This window comes from Pelodiscus sinensis, chromosome 27, assembly GCF_049634645.1.
Source record: "Pelodiscus sinensis isolate JC-2024 chromosome 27, ASM4963464v1, whole genome shotgun sequence".
Classification (NCBI taxonomy): domain Eukaryota; kingdom Metazoa; phylum Chordata; order Testudines; family Trionychidae; genus Pelodiscus; species Pelodiscus sinensis.
This window is the reverse complement of record NC_134737.1, coordinates 12,221,768-12,238,727: the sequence shown is the minus strand read 5'-3', so window position 1 is coordinate 12,238,727 and position 16,960 is coordinate 12,221,768. Positions and strand designations below refer to the sequence as shown.

The 16,960-nt window shown below is 48.2% G+C and overlaps 2 protein-coding genes across 7 annotated transcripts in view; one reads left to right on the top strand and one right to left on the bottom strand.

Annotated features, from left to right (window-relative positions):
- On the top strand, window positions 1-5,905 carry RPL10A (ribosomal protein L10a). The gene is made up of 6 exons (XM_006115655.4): window positions 1-132; window positions 1,505-1,579; window positions 1,900-1,980; window positions 2,377-2,525; window positions 3,468-3,640; window positions 5,707-5,905. The coding sequence occupies exons 1-6, from the start codon at window positions 128-130 to the stop codon at window positions 5,875-5,877; spliced, it is 654 nt and encodes a 217-aa protein (XP_006115717.1). The 5' UTR covers window positions 1-127; the 3' UTR covers window positions 5,878-5,905.
- A 1,352-nt stretch (window positions 5,906-7,257) lies between these two features.
- The window catches only part of SCUBE3 (signal peptide, CUB domain and EGF like domain containing 3), a 106,691-nt gene continuing 96,988 nt past the window's right edge, over window positions 7,258-16,960 (bottom strand). For all 6 annotated transcript variants that reach the window (XM_025181014.2, XM_025181015.2, XM_025181018.2 and 3 more), the window contains 5 exons: window positions 16,099-16,260; window positions 15,425-15,622; window positions 13,340-13,492; window positions 12,839-12,918; window positions 7,258-11,881 (listed from right to left, as the gene is read on the bottom strand). In XM_025181014.2, coding sequence (XP_025036799.2) covers window positions 11,732-11,881; window positions 12,839-12,918; window positions 13,340-13,492; window positions 15,425-15,622; window positions 16,099-16,260 — 743 coding nt within the window. In that variant the 3' untranslated portion in view covers window positions 7,258-11,731. The remainder of the gene's footprint in view (window positions 11,882-12,838; window positions 12,919-13,339; window positions 13,493-15,424; window positions 15,623-16,098; window positions 16,261-16,960) is intronic.

Sequence of the window (16,960 nt, the reverse complement as noted above, 5' to 3'; positions counted from 1 at the left end):
TTCCACCCTGCCTCTCTCAAAATGGCGTGCCCCCAGCTCTCGCGAGACTTAGCCCTATTTATAGCGCCATCTGCGCGCGGCCGCCCCTTTTCAGGCCGGCGCCCGGTAGGCGAGGAGCGCTCTCAAGATGAGGTTCGTGTCGGGGGGGGCGCCCTCAATCCGGTGCCATCCGCCTCCTGGGAGGCTCCGGCGGCGGGTCCGGCTGCCGCCTGAGGAAGAGGGGGGCCCGTCTGGGGCTGGGCCGGGGCGGCAGGGCCCGGGGGGGGGCTCTGCGCTGGGGGCTGGGCAGCGCTGAGAGCCCGGGGCCGAGACACGCCGGGTCCCACCTGCGCCGGGCTGCGGCCTCCGCGCGGAGTCACCTGGGGCCGCGGGCTGGGCGGAGCCAGCTGCTGCCGGGCCAGGGTAGACCAGGCCGCCCCTGTTGTCCGGTCCCAGGGCCTGGCCGCCTCGGGGGCGCGTCCGTGGCCGGCCTGGCTAGTAGCCCCAGTGGGAGCCGCCTCCCCGAGCGGAGCTCGCTCCTCGTGAGCCTGCAGCGCCCCCTTGGGTGCCCCAGGGCCGGGTCTTTCGCGGGGGGGGGGGGTCGCACTGCTCTGTAAGGGAATAACCTGCCTGAGCTGCTTTGCTCCTGCTGGGGGGGGGGGGTCTAGCAGCTCTGGGGGGGGCTCTAGCAGCTCTGGGGCTGGGCAACGAAATGGGCCGAGAAGACCAATAATTGTTACTGTATTGAAATGCAGAAGGGTTAACGGGTCTCTGGTGGGTGGGGGGCACCTCCACTTGAATCAGTTCCCTGGTTACACGTCTTCAACTGGTCAACCAATTAAATGGGATTGTGCATCCCTAAAACCCTGAGACGAGTATGAAGTATGGCTCTAGTGTACACTTCGCCATGGTTGCTGTTTAGTTATTTGCACTTTTCTGGGCCTGCCTATTGAACCCGAATGTCTGTTTCATTTGTCTTTGCGGCACCAGCCCCAAGTTGGTGTAATTGAGTACTCATCACTTCAGGGAACTCTTTCATTGCCCCAGAATGCTGCACACTAACTGAAGAGAGGGCGATGTAGCACTTTAAAGACTAACAATAACAAGATGGTTTATTAGGTGATGAGCTTTCGTGGGCCAGACCCACTTCCTCAGATCAAATTGTGGAAGAAAATTGGCATGACCATATATGTCATAAATGACCATATATATACCCTTTGGTATATATGGTCGTGCCAATTTTCTTCCACAATTTGATCTGAGGAAGTGGGTCCGGCCCACGAAAGCTCATCATCTAATAAACCATCTTGTTAGTCTTTAAAGTGCTGCATAGTCCTGTCTCTTGTTTCAGCAAGACCAGACTAACACGGCTACATCTCTATTACTACTTAGCACACTAACCAGCTACCCTTGTAGGCAGAATTATAAAGGTAGTTTTAGGTGGGATGCTGCATCTGCATTCTGTCCAAAGTGGGGAATTCCTTTCAAGTGCCTGACCTGCTCTTTGTGTCTTTCAAATTCACAGCAGCAAAGTTTCCCGTGACACCCTGTATGAAGCAGTGAGGGAGGTATTGCAAGGGACTCAAGCGAAACCACGCAAGTAAGAGCTCTCCTTTTGTGCTGTGGCTAGGGTCTTTTCCCTGGTGAAAAAAAGGGGGGGTTGTGGCAGAGTATCCCTGCTCTATTAGATGTCATTACAGCTTTTCTTGTAATGATGTTCAGGGCTCAACAAATCCATTTATCTACTCGCCCGTGGTGAGTAGATTTCAGCCGGTCGCCCCGTTCACCGGCGGTCCGCGCATGCGCGATACGGGGCTGGCAAGTGGATTTTGCCGTGGTTTGTCAAGCCCTGCTGATGTTCATCTTGTTTTACTGGCTTCTTAAATTCTCACATGGCCTGTTTCTTTTTCCATTCTTCAGGTTTGTGGAAACTGTGGAGTTGCAGATTAGTCTGAAAAACTATGATCCGCAGAAGGACAAGCGTTTCTCTGGCACCGTCAGGTTCGGCAACTTTCTGATCCCACCCAGCCTTCAGCTTGCACCCCACTCCCTCTGGGTACTTGAATGCCCATGTGATGAGCAGCACATTGACTGCTTGATACAGTGGCAGGAGGGTGCAATGCTGAACTGCCCGGGTAGTTCAGACCCCCCAAATCACCGCATGGGTGTGGCTGGACGGACCCCTACCCTGGGTCTTAAAACATGAGGGGAGGTGTGGTGAGGCTCCTGTGCTGATCCCACCGACCAATAGGAGAAGCCAGATTAGAGGCTGGTGGATGAAGAATCGCTGGTGACTGTGGTAAGATCTCATGATCATGGCTGTGCATGCCCCCTCAAGGTGTGTGGTGCTGGCAGTGTGTAGTGACAGCATGCGGTGTCATCTTCCCTTCCTGACAGGCTCAAGTCCACCCCACGCCCTAAATTCTCAGTCTGTGTGCTGGGGGACCAGCAACACTGTGATGAGGCCAAAGCAGTTGACATCCCTCACATGGATATTGAAGCTCTGAAGAAACTCAACAAGAACAAGAAGCTAGTGAAAAAGCTGGGTGAGTGGCACTGTGAAGGACTAGAGCTGCCAGTATCCCTGTAACTAACATCTCTTGGGGGGGGGAGTTACTCCAAATGTGACCAGTGTGGAGTTCCCCCAGCAGCCAGGCTCCTGCTCACTGCCTAGTTTGGGAGAAGTTGGTTAAAAGTGACAGGGCAACCTAGTTCTGAAGTATGGTGGTTTGCCTGAGCATCTCTTCGTCTTGTTTGACCTTACCTATGTTGGGGATTTTAGTATCGGGTGCAGATTTTAGTCACTAGTCAGACTACACTTGGGTTTTGTGCTATTAGTCGAAATCAGTGCCCACAACAACTTGGTGTCTGCTCTGCTGTAACAGCATATTCCTTTCTGATTGATTCAGCCTCACTTTCTTTATCAGGGTCACACTTACGTAGTTACAGGGAAGGGTCTGATTTACTCCCAGGTGTTGCGGATCACATTCAGTCAGTCCTAACAGATTTATTTTGGCAAAAAGCTACTTGGTCAGATGTGCTAAAAAGCACATCTGGTAAAAAGCAGATGTGCTTTTGCATATAGGCTAAGACGCCTACCTCTCTGATATGCCAGATCAATAGTAAACTGTGATTGTACAGTTACTGGCTTATCCAGCTTCTGCTGGCAAAAAGGTGTTTCATGCCAGCTCCCTGAGCAAATGAAGCTGTTCTGGCAAAATCACTTTTTTCTAGTATAATTGCATTTATACTAGGTCATTTGGTATTAAATCATACATAACATCACATTCCAACATGCACACTGGCAAAAGCCCTAATATAGGCTAGGCTTACCTTGTGACCTTATTCTAGAGTCTGAAGATTCTGTAAATACAAAAAAGGGCCTTTGGTGTGATTGCTCTTAAAGAAACTGCTGCTAATTGGGGAGGGAATCAAGCCTTGAATCGAGAGGGGAAGAATTACAACCATGCATTAATCTTTTCCCATAGCTAAGAAGTATGACGCCTTCCTGGCTTCTGAGTCCCTGATCAAACAGATTCCTCGTATCCTGGGTCCAGGTCTGAACAAAGCTGGCAAGTTCCCCTCCCTTCTTACCCACAATGAGAACATGGTGGCCAAGATTGATGAGGTCAAGTCTACCATCAAATTTCAAATGAAGAAGGTAAACCTACCCCCCCCCCCAAACTCCAACCTGAGAAGCCAGTTATGTGGCTTGTGGGGGATGGGATTTAATGAAGTAACTGGCTGCCTCCCATGCCATGTGGATTTCTACTTTCCAGGGCTGAACTGCAGGTATCCATCAGCTTTTCTTAGGAATATTGATAAAGCTAATGATCTAGACCGGTGTTTCTCGACCTTTTTATGAAAAGTACCCCCTTTAAAAAAAAAAGTACCCCCAGTACCTACAGTTTTCAGACACAATTTTTTTTCTACCATTGCAACACATTTGTTTAAACAAGTTGATCATAGTCAGGTGGGAGATGAAATTTTTGAATGTAAAAAGTACAAAAATGATAAAGCGCTATTAAACTTAAAACAAAAATTCAGTTTTCTCCAAATTTCAGTTGTTGACGTCCCCCCCCCCAGACTTCTCTCAAGTACTCCCAAGGGTACTCGTACCACTGGTTGAGAAACACTGATCTAGATGGGCGCTTTGTCCTCCTGCCATAAGGGCAGGGGACTGGACTCAATGACCTCTCAAGGTCCCTTCCAGTTCTAGTGTTTTATGAATATCCAGTCAGTCAACTTCTGTGCATTCAGGGAATATAACTAGAGCATTCATCTTCTGATGTGAGGGGAGAATGTAACTTGTCAGTAATCGAAACTTTTTAAAAAGAGGAAAAACTGGATGAGAGCCTGATATTCCAGAATGCTGAATGCCCTCAGTGCTCACTGAAGTGTGGGAGTTAAGATCATTTGACATCTTGCAGGAGGAGATGTGCACCCAATATAAGCTCCTGGCATTGCAGGCATGTAGCCCAGTTCGTTAGCCAGGAATTAGAACAGGATTCTACCAATACAGGTCAATGCTTTGTAAGCTTGGGACATGAGGATGTGTAAGAAATTAATCTGCAGTCTTGTCCTGTCTCTGACTTTGAAGAAAGTTCACTATAGGGAGCAGAATCATGCTTTAGATCAAAATAGCCCTAAATTCAAATTTACATTAACCGTCTGTTGGGGACCATAATGGTTTAAATTTGATACATTAATCCAGTTAATGAGGCTGTTTCTAAGGCTTACACACACTTTAAAGTGCTCTGCTAAATGTGGTCCAGTAGGGATGAAAACAGTTAACCTGTTAAACCCTAGCTCATTTAACATGGGCCCACTGGGATCTTGGGGTCTTGCCACTGGCCCACTGGTCCCTCTGCAGCTGGGACTGCTTTGGCAAGGGTCAGTTAACTGGTAAGCATACCAGGTCATATTTTGAATGTGTCTTCCTCTTAGGTGACTGAGCTCATTCTTTAATGCTGTTCTGTCGCTGTTCTTTTACACAAGATGGAAAATTTAAGCAGGTGGTATGGGTAGATGAGCCAGTGGGAGTATGGGGCTAGTGCTCGGGGTAGGGGCAGTACACAAAGCCCTGTGCACTCTCCCTTCACCTGGGAGCTGTGCCTGCTGTCAGCAGCTTCTGTATACAGTGCAGTCTGCAATGCAGGACAGGCAGGTAGCCTGCCTTCGCATCCCCACTGGTCACCCTGCAGCAACAATCCAGTACTGGGTTGTGACCCATCGTTTGAAAAACACCGTGGAAACCAGTTGGCAAACTTAAACTGCACTCATAAGCTTTCTAGATACTGATATGTAAATTGGAAGAGTAGTTTTTTAGATGTTGAAACACCGTTATTAAACTGAAGTTTGAATTTACATATCTTATTTACTGGGTCCTTCAAATATGAAGCATTTACAAAAGTTATTTGGAATTTCTACAGTAGGATTTACAGGTCACTGAAGAACTGGGGAATTTTAAATCACATGGGATTGTGATTCATTTAAAAACAGTTTTAAACTCAGCCCCAGAGAGGCATTCCAAAGCAAAGTTAATGTTATGTTAATTGCCTGCAAAAAGTTTTTGATGGCTGTTTAAGCTAGTGAGGGTTGGTCTGTAAAATGGCCAAATAGACTTCAGGACTCTGCACTCTAAGTTATGACCTGATTTTTAAGACATGTCCCTTTCCAGTCAAGGCAGTTCCCTGCCACAGTTATGACACAGCTTTGTGTCCCCAGGTGCTCTGTCTGGCTGTGGCTGTTGGCCATGTGAAAATGACTGAGGATGAGCTAGTCTACAACATTCATCTGGCCATCAACTTCCTGGTGTCCTTGCTGAAGAAGAACTGGCAGAATGTGCGTGCGTTGTACATCAAGAGCACCATGGGCAAGCCACAGCGCCTCTACTAGATTGGCAGTAATAAATGGTTCCAGATCACCTTGCTGCTGTCTCTTGTTTGGTGGGATGTTAGATTTCAGCTTGTCTTTTACTTAGATGCTCACAAACAGAATTAGCTTATTTTCCCTTTCAACCCAATGGGGGGAAGTAAGGTTACATTCAGCTATTTAAATACCTGGTTTTTGTAAAACTAGTCACTAGATTTCAAATGGCTCTTTAATGGCTGTATTGATACAGCAAGTTAATAGTTCCTTTACAATGAAAAGAGGCCCAAAAGCAGCCAGTTTGCCAACACCTGTGACAATAAATGCAGAAAACATCAGTGCCTAATTAAGTGCCTTTCCCAGGGTCTGGCCTGTTTAGTAGTATTACTGCTGGGTTCTGCAGTTCCAGCTTTCTTTCCCTTCAGCAGCATAGCCTTCCTGAAATGAACTCCCTGCATCAAGCTACACCTCATTTTTATAGGCCCCACATGACTCCCAGAAGCCTCTGCAAACACTAATGGTTAACTAGAGCCAGCTGGATGGCCACCGTGTTCTAACTTTCTGGTGGTAGGCCCCTATGCACAGCTGCTGGTTATAGGACTTCTTTCCACCTTACGAAAGTTTAAGCTGGCTAAGACTAAGGCTTTGAGGACTTTTGGAGAGGGGGTTAAAAGTTGGGAAATGAGGTGATAGTGGGCTGAAGAATGTTATAGGAATTGTAGGATTGGAAAGAATCTCAAGGGGTCATCCAGTCCCCTGCACTTGTGGCAGGACCAAGAACCATGTAGTTGTAGAACATCCCTGACAGGTCTTACCTAATCTGCTCTTAAAATCTCCAATGATGAAGATTCCACAACCTCCTTAGCCAGTTTTTCAGTGGTTAACTGAACTAATGTCCAATCCAAGTATCCCTTCCTGCAATTCAAGTCCATTGTTTCTTGTTCTGGCCTGAGAGGTGTTAAGGAAGATATTTTTTTTCCTTTGTAACAGTCTTAGAAACTTGAAAGCTGTTGTTATAGCCCTTCTGTCTTGTCTTTTCTAGACTCAATAAACCCCATTCTTTGTCTTCCCCCATAAGTCAGGTTTTCTAGACCTTTAATCATTTTTGTCGTTCTTCTCTGGACTGCCAATTTCTTCACATCTTTCTTGAAATGAGGGGCCCAAAACTGGATGTGGTACTTCAGTTGAGGCTTGATCAGCACAGAAGAGTGGAAGAATTACTTCTGGTTTCAGTGCAGCTCCTCGTGGAGATAGTTACAGGCATGTTTGCTGTTATTGGTGCTTTGGTCTGACTGAAAGCCACTGGAATTTAGGTGTTAGAATTTCTGAAATAAAGCAATCTCAGTTTTCACTGATTAGAAATCTTAAATAAGTAGTAGAACCAATTTCTAAAAGATCAGCACAACACCAAGAAATTCAATTTAATAATTAAAAAGACAATACAAAATGCAAACATTTCTTTTTACAAAGTTCAGATACAAGTTTTTTAATCAAGTGCAAATAACTTTATGAACTACATCTTTTGTTCATCACTTAATCATTTTGTGGGAGATGCTAAATTGTGGCCCACTGCAAAAGGCAGATATAAATTTGCAATTTTTTTAAACCAACCCTTACATTCACTGCAATTGAAACATTCAGTTCCTCAAAGTGGGTGATTGAGTTTTCAGCCTTTCAAATCTTTTCTATTTGAAAAGATGGTGCAAGGCCAGGTGTAGCACAACAAACTGAAGCAGGGTTCAGTGGTGTACTGAGCATCTGGTAAGATCTTCATAATCCCCAGAAGGGTTCACTGAAGGGAACATGAGTCAGTGACATGCCATAAATCAGGCCTCCAAAATTATTTTTCTGCCCATTTTAACAGCTGGCTGCATAATGCAAATAAATACATTTATTGCCCATGGGAAATAAGTGACAGTAGTTAGCATAGAAGAATGGAAATTGAGGAAATAGCTATGTGTGATAGTAATCAACAGCTGTATGGGGCTGAACCTTCAACCAATCCATGCCTACAAATACTGCAAGTCTATAGCTTACCAGTAAACAGATCCATTGAAGGCTAGTCACCAAAGCATATATTATGATCGTCAGGGCTCGACAAACCGCTGTTTCTACTCACCCGTGATGAGTAGATCTCAGCCGGTTGCTCCGTGTGCCCCATTCATGCGTGCAGTGCCGGTCTGGCGCATGAGCGCTGCAAGGCTGGCGAGTAGCTCTCACTGCAGTTTGTTGAGCCCTGATGATCATTGCAGGAGCAAGGCTGTAGACTGCAATGAGACTGCTCTCAAAGGACTGGCACTATGGTTGCAGGATCAGGACCTTAAATTAAAAGGCCCAAGAATTTCAGAAGTGCCAGTGATTTATCAGGGCTCAACTTGTCACTTCGAAGCCTGGTTTTCAGAGGGAGGGTATTCTGCATGGAGAATCGGCACTTTTAATGCATCCCATAAGTCACCCAGGATCACAGGTCACTCTTATCAGTCTTGTCTAATGAGCCTAAACAATGTGTCACCTGAAACTGGTTTTCCCTTTATAGGGCTAGTGAAGCCAGACTGGGTGGTGTCACAGTGGGTACTGCCAGTACTGGTGTAGTGCTGCAGTCCTACTTTGAAATATAAGAGGCTCCCTGGTTTTAAAGAACACTATGTACATCATGTTTGGGGATTTAAATCATGCCTGAAATCTGGCCTTTAGGCTTGATTGGCTCCCTTTAATCAGCTGCATGTTATCATTGCTGCAAGCACGCTGAACCCCCAAAATAGATCTTGTGCCTGCAGCACACATCTGAAGGGGCAGGTCTCTCAGTCCACGTGTCCAGGACTCACCCTTGGAGGGCCCAATATGCAGATAGCATGAATAAGTGCAACCCCCTTATGAGACATGCAGTCAGACCAAAGGGGACAGAATTGAGCTAGTGCTAATCCCAGCAGTGGGGTAATACAATACAGAGACTGAGCGCCTGCAGGAAGCACTAGAATAAAGCCATATAGCCAGACAATATGGGCTGTAAGCGGCTATCTCCTTGAGATAACCCAGCTCCTTGCCCCTTCTAGCCACTAACTGTGTATTATATAATAAATAATTGTGGTGCTTCCAAAGGGCTATGCGTTTTCTGGGTATTTTAGAAGGGACTGTCCCTGCCCTGAGGGGAACAGATACTCTGCAAAGTGGTGCACCAAATAGGAAACCTGTACACAAGTCAACCAGATTTACCAAATGGCAAACGTGGGTCTCTAAAATAAATTTTGGTGTGGCCAGGATATAGTCACCAGGCAGAGAGGACTGCCCAGCAGAAGGCACAAAGGTGAGTGTGGTGGAGGCTGACAACATGGGCGGGAATGGTGGTGGAGTGAGAGGTTGGGAGAACATGAAGCCAGACATGGGAGGAGGAGATGGGAGAGGCAGAGCTAGGCAGCACCTTGGACACTGATGGTCTGATTATGAATGGAGATCCAGCCAGGTGTGTGATCCGTATGGAAGAGTTGTTGAGTGGCCGTATTTTGCATGGCGTGGCAAGCAGCCATGGAAGGCCAGAGGAGGGCTATAATGAAGCCCCTCCAGAGATCTGGTATAGCTCCTAGGCTGAAGAGGACAGAATGGCAAATGGGCTAGGTGCCAGGAGCAAGGGAGAGCACAGAGTCAGATATCGCCTCTAGGTTGCAATCCTGAGACCCGGGGAAAGGAGGAGAGCTGCCAATGGGGACTTGTTCATCTCCCCCAAATCTTCATACTGGTATGGTGGCTTTTCAAGGCTGAATTAACTAAGGGTCTGATGGAGCTTTGGCCATTTTGTTCTCCAAGCTGTTTAATAAAGCATTGCCCTAAGAAACGTTGGGCAGTCGTGGGAGCATGGCCAGGGTGGCCCTAAATTTCTCTGCACCTCATTCTGCAATTCCTAATTGACACAGAACTCCTGCAAAAGTCAACGGGAATCTTGCCTTTAGGTTCAGGCCCAATATTCAGCTCCGCTTTCTCCAACTCTTGGAGACACAAACCGATGAGCTGGTGTCTTTGTGAAAATCTAAACCAACACTTGTACAAAGGAGACAACATCTCAGTCTGCAGAGATCAGCACTTACAAACCAAACTGAAGTTAGTAATGAGCTGAGACACAAAAGCCAACGAGTGTGAAAGAAATCTCCATTGGAACAACTTAGCTTCCATGTCTTATCATCACGGTGCACTTGTCTAGTGGACAGAATCTGATCTATTCTGGGGTTGTGATCTGTGTTTGGAACCTCATTCCTCCCCTCCGGCTGTTTGTATGTTGACATAACTTCAATGGAGTTATTTCTGATTTACACGGGTGATCGAGAGGAGACTCAGGCTGTTTATGCCTGGAGACCTACCAACGACAAGATCAGCCACAGTGCTACAGAGGGTTATGGAGAGGATCTGAAGTTTGAGAGCCTTTCGAGTAGCATTTTGAGTCCTAGAATTCATGCTGCAGAGCGAAAGGGTGTGACTGGTAACTGCATGTGTGAGCCGAGACCTAGCACAAACTGACCACACGGGAGGTACTTGTAGATGGGAAAAGATGATGTGCTTTCCAGTCACCGAGCAAAGATTCAGCTGATGGGGGCAGGGAGGGAATAAAAGCTTCAGTGAAAGGAAATTTAAGTGGATTTGCCTTCTAAAGGACAAATACCAGAAGAAAAGCTTCCAAAGTCTGAAAACATCATCATGTCAGGTCACCAGGTCACTTGGTTTGCTTTTGCTTTTCTGTTACAAACACACATTCTCATTTCTCAGGAAGGTATAAATATTGTAGTTTCTAGTAGAAAAAACTTCCCTCTAAATAATATAAAGAAGACTCAAATGATTGCACTTAATACATATGAAAAAGGTAGAAAGGACGATATCCTAGTGCACAAACATTTACTCCTGCTCTTCACATCATTTGCTCTTCTGTTGACGAGTTACTCTTTGGCAGAGCTTGTAAGAGTCTGGTGTCTTGGCACGAGTGTCCATGGGGGGAAAATGAATCCATTTGAAAGGCTTCTCGTTAATTACCTTTTTCCTCCCATTCATCCAGACATTGTTCTACAAGAACGTGGCTTGGTCATGCTTTCTTCAAATGCAGCAAGACCAACCCAGCTCCCTGGAGTCATACAGATCTCCTGCCCACTGGAACCGCCGTTTGCTGTGACGCTTTTCAGCTCTGTCTTTTTTATTTTTAAATATATTTTTTTAAATGTATTTTTTTCCCAATCCCCCCTGCAAAGCTGCGTTGGTATTTTTTTTTTTTAAACCACAACCCTGCGATAAATAAGGCATTACCTTCCACATTCCGGCTTCCTCTGCTCTCCATTCTTGGAGATGCAGCCCGATCTGGCTGCAGCTACTTTCCTTTGCGTTGGAGAAAACCCCACTGTGGGACTAAAATTACCAACTCTATCCCAGGAGTGCAGATGACTGCAGGTGTGATTATGGCGCCTAGGAACGGAGACAGATTTGCACACAGAAGTGTAGAAATCAAGGGCCATCCAAAGGGCCACAGGGCAACCAGAGTGCCTGCCCTTAAGTTCTACAAAACAGAGCAGGTCAGTTACCTCTGCATGTAGAGGCCATTTGGGCTGAGAAGGAGCATCACTCTCTGGGACCGGTAATCTCTATGGGCTGCACCTCTGTAGCAAAACAACAGAGAATGGGATGCCTTGAGATTCTAGACCACCCCTGCTGGAGACAAAGTCAGCGCTGAGATGAGTTTGAAGAAAGCCAAGGAAAAATCGTTGAAAGTCGTCTGCATAGTGAGAGATGGGAATTCGGTTTGTTTAAAAAGCTGTTTAGGAAAAAAACCCCAAAACCATCAAATAAGAGCAAAAAAAAAAGTTTCCTTGGCTGGAGGGTGGCCCATGAGGCGGGTGGAAATGCCTGGGGGCTATTTGTAAGGCCTGAGAAAGCTGGAGACTTTGGAGCGGAGGAGTTTGATGAAAGAGCGTGGTAACATCTCCTTGTGTTTCTCCGTGTACTTGAAGTAGTTCTGTGGATGAGCCAGCACGTCGAAGAAAGCCTTCATCAACTTCTTGTCCTGCAAGGAAAGCAAGCCAGTCACATCACTTCCAGGTAAAAGATGGTACCCACAATTAAAGCACAATGGATGTGGATGGCTGGTTTAAAAAAGTGAGCTGCCTTTGTGTTTTTATTGCATGGATCCAACGAGCACAAGTGCTTGACTTTACAGATGAGGAAACTGAGGCCCAGAGTTGAAACAGGAACTCAGAGCCCCTTGCTCTAGCTACTAGACAAGGCTGCTTCAGTCAGTGCTAATAAGATATGCACAATGCAAGCAAGCAGCTCCATAGAAAAGCAACAAGCAAGAGGCTAAGGACTATATGCAGAACTAGGCAGGCTTCTGGGCATGCAGTGAATTACAGTCCCACTACGTAAGCCATTGTACTTCAGTAGATTAAATCTAATCCTGGGCTCCTTATTTTGGTTCCCAGGACACACCTGTGAATGTTGGGAGTGCGTTACACATGTCAGGACAGTGCCAGGAAGAGTACCCACTATATAGAGTGGTAGCACAGAAAGGAAGCAATTCATCTGGAAAGTTAGTGGTAGAGTTGGGAAAAGAACCCAAGAGTCTCAATTCTGAATTCCATTCTCTAACCCCTAGACGCCATTTCCTCCCTGGCTAGAATCATAGAATACTAGGACTGGAAGGGACCTCGAGAGGTCATCGAGTCCAGTCCCCTGCCCTCACGGCAGGACCAAATACTGTCTAGACCATCCCTGATAGACATTTATCTAACCTACTCTTAAATATCTCCAGAGATGGGGATTCCACAACCTCCCTGGGCAATTTATTCCCTTGTTTAACCACCCTGACAGTTAGGAACTTTTTCCTAATGTCCAACCTAAACCTCCCTTGCTGCAGTTTAAGCCCATTGCTTCTTGTTCTATCCCCAGAGGCCAAGATAAGGGGATAGGGGAACAGAGCTCTCTGATGTCATAGGGTTAAAGGAACACCCATGGAGGGTCTCACCTTTAATATTTCCTGATGGTTTTCCGAGGCGTACAGCCTGCCATCCCGGACGATATCCTCTACCAGCTGTTCATAATCCTCTGCAAGGCAAGCGAGAGAAGCAGTCATGGGAAAAGCAGGTGGCACGAACACTCAGCTAACTCGGCAACAGGATGTCATTGTATGCGTGAAATTCTGGGCTCCAGAAAGCAACTACACTGTACTGTGCCATAAGCTGGATTGCTTTGCTTTGCACATTACTTCTGTCTCCCACATGCCTGGAGCAGGAGCTGGGGAGGTTCCCCACAACACAGATGTTACCACTCACATCAATTCCAGTATTGCAAGCAACTAATAGATCAGGCAAGAGTTCAGAATGCCCCAGGTATGTGCATGGCAGGGTTGAGGCAACTCTGAGGCCAGGAAAGCCTTTGGAGGCAGGACATTAAGTCCTGGGGTCAGCTCTGGTGCCCTGAGTGCTGAGCATTCCCATGTGCCCCTGGCCTGTGCTCCTCCACTTACCGTCATAGGTGACGTAGGGGATCTGGAAGCCCCTGGCACTGTTGGCCTCACTGGTTTTGAAGTTGATCCACAGCTTGCGGGACCTGGCAGTGAAAGCTATGGGCCGCTCGTACGTCTGGCACGTCTCATAGGTGGTGATGGAGGAGGGAGAGGCTGCAGAGGGGAACAGCACAGGACCAGGTATTGCCTGGAATCATTCAGCCATATAAACACCCAGCACCAGACATCTTTTTAGTTCAATATTTCAAGCGGGGCTCTCCTAGCTGAAGGTGTGTGTAATGGCAACAGCAGACCCATGGACTGAGGCTGTCTGTAGGACTTTGGTTCTACTGCTTACTCCATGGGCCATCCAGTGGGGACACTGAGGCAGCAGAATGCAATATTTTCAGAGGGGGACCAGGCTGCGGGTGGCCAGAGTTGGTCACTCAGGGGCCCGAGGTTCAAGGTGTTGAGCACTACGGAGTTCAGTTTATTCCTTGGCCATCTTTGCAAACATAGAATCCTAGAACTGGAAGGGGGCTCGTGAGGTCATCGAGTCCAGTCCCCTGCCCTCACGGCAGGACCAAGCACCATCTAGATCAGGGCTACTCAACACACGGCCCGTTTGTTTGTGGCCCAGGGTGCGGTTTGGATTTACACAGGGCTCAACATGCAGCCCGCGGGTGAGCGCCAAAACAAAAAAGTAGTTAATAAATGGTGTTCTGTTGAGATGTGTTTTAGTAGTTAGATTCCTGGACTGGCATTGCTCATTAAAAGTGCTGCCATATGGGTGGAAATTGGGTCAATATCGCATTGTATTAATATCAGCAGAACTGACTTAAATGGGGCCTGCGTGTTGTGTACTCTTGCCTTAATCCTTGTATTCATGCCCGTCAGTGTGAAAGAAGCTATTTGCATGCATATGCAACCACACTTAAGTTGCAGCCCTTGGCATGTGCTGTGAGTATCATTGTGGCCCCCGGGGCTTGCAAAATTGAGTAGCCCTGACCTAGATCATCCCTGATAGATGTCGATCCACCCTGCTCTTAAATATCTCCAGTGATGGAGATTCCACAACTCCCCTCGGCAACTTATTCCAGTGTTTAACCAGCTTGACTGTTAGGAAGTTTTTCCTAATCTCCAACCTAAACCTCCCTGCTGCAATTTGAGCCAACACGGACCTGGGCCCCTTCATCCGGTGGAAGGAGAGTCTGTGGTGTCAGCATGAGCTGATATAACACAACAGTATCATAAGGCAGTGGTGTGCAACCAGTGGGTCACGACCTCCAAGGCTGTCTTCGGAGGGGGGGGGGAGGGAAGGAAGTGTTGCAGTGTCAACAGCCATTTTTCCCTGGCGAGTGGAGCAGCATTTAAAGGGGCTGCTTTTTTTTTTTTTTTTTCTTTTTGCTTAAGCAAAGTTTTCGTGGGGGTCGAGCCGGGAAAAAGGTTGCGCATCACTGTCATAAGGAAACACCATCTCTGGGGACTGGGCTGGCAAGGAGCTGCTTCCAGAGCTCCCAGCACCGCTGGGAGTGTTCCCGCAGGATACAGGATGGCTTCACCATACCCCGGGGCAACCTGGGAAGGCATCTGGATGGAGAGGCAGCCCCACTACCTCAGGAGCTACATAGCAGCACCAAACCTGCAGCTAAGCAGGCTGGTTTCATCGCCTCCTTGCCCAGGGCCAGGTGAGGTGGGTACCACACAGCCAGGGCCCTTTCTTGATAGGCATGCACCCAGCTCTGCAGTGGGGTTTAACAGGGAAGCCGGTACCAGGTAGTGAGCTGGGGGGGGGTAGAGCCATTCCCCTTGAGCCCCACTCCTGAGCGCACCAAACTCGTCCTACCTGCGACCACGCCAGAGACAAAGGCAGCTCTTTAGAGACACATCACGCTAACCCGCAGGGCTGTCTCCCTCTCCTCCACACACGCCTGCTTGATCCCTGACTGGGCTGTGTAGGGTAAACTGAGGCAGTCCATGGTAAATGGACTGCACATGGGCTCTGCTGCTCCCAGAGGTGCCCACAGACTGGACAGCCTGGGAGATGGAGAAGGGGGGGGGCCCCTCTCACAGTATCACCCCATTGCCCAGCAATCGGTTACCTACAGTTTTTCCGCATGACCAAGACGTCTCCACACTCGTCTTCGGACGGCAGGAAGATCTCGGGGACCACAATGAGGATCTTGCGCTTGGGGGGTGGGTTGATGTTCCAGGTGCACTCGATGTTGGCAGGGTAGTTCCCGGGGTAGTTGGGAGACTCGATGTAGCCCGTGTACTCTCCCAGCTCCCCTCCGCACTGGCGGTCTGCAAGGCAACGAGGAGGGGAGAAGAAGCGTCACAGACATGGGGGCGCTAGGCAATGATTTGTGGGCAGAGGGATCCTGGACATTCCACTTCTGTGTGCACCAGTCCCACTCTCGGGGTCCAAGGATGCACCTGCTGTCATGCATGCGTGCACGGGATTGCGCGCATGTGCATGCACAAGCACAGGGGCAGCGTGCAAAGCATGCATAGGCACTGACTAGTTGCCCAGGTGCAGGGGGCATACATAAGACTAGAAGTGGGGCGGGGGTAGAGGCCTGTGTATGCACAGTTGGATGCAGCAGTCTGTGCACGTGATTAGGGGTGCATAAGGGGAAACAGCAAGAGAAGGTGGCCTTCGGTCAGGGCCAGGACTCCCACAGGACCCTGTGGGTGGACGTCATCCAAGGCGCCAACAGGAAAACCCAGCGGCTGGCAGGGACTGTGAACACAGTGCCCGGGCTGCCCGAAGAGCGTACTTTTACACTGGGACACGGACGTGGAGCCGTCGAAGTCCGTGGTAGTGTTGCCAGGGCAAGTGATGCAGTAGTTCTGGCGGAAGTCGGGCTGGTAGGTGCCCACGGCACAGCGGATGCAGCGGTGGACGCTCGTGTTGTAGTAATGACCCGGGGAACACTGAACTGTGCCGAGGGGAGAGGGAAATGTCAGTGATCGGGCTAGGAGGTACAAGCCACTCCCAGCCACCCAACAGCCGCACTCTCATAGCTCAGCCAATCACGTTTTATGAAGCAAACAACAACCATCAGGTATCAGAGGGGTAGCCGTGTTAGTCTGAATCTGCTAAAGGAACAAGGAGTCCTGTGGCACCTTATAGACTAACAGATGTATTGGAGCAGAAGCTTTCATGGGCAAAGACCCACTTCGTCAGATACATGTGATGAAGTGGGTCTTTGAAAGCTTACGCTCCAATAAATCTGTTAGTCTATAAGGTGCCACAGGACTCCTCATCGCTTTTGCAGAATGATCAGGGCAGCCGCCTCCTGGTTCCCATTCCCAGCTCTGCTACTCCCTGACGGGAAGTGATATTTTCCCTGCTTTACAGCTGGGGAAACATGGCCACAGAACTTACATGGCCTGCCCAAGGTCACGCAGCAAGTGGGTAGCAGAGTTGGGAGTAGAAACCAGGAGTTGAGTCCCAACTCTGATCCATGCTCCATTTGAAGCTATGTGCGAGGAGACTTTTTTAAGTGACATCTGGGAGCTTTGGGAAAACACTTCCAATGCTCCCTGGAGCAGTTAATTTAGGCTGCTGCGAACGTTTTTATAGTGTTTATTCTCTCTCGCTGTCACTGACGTCACTAAATCCTGGATTCTGCATCA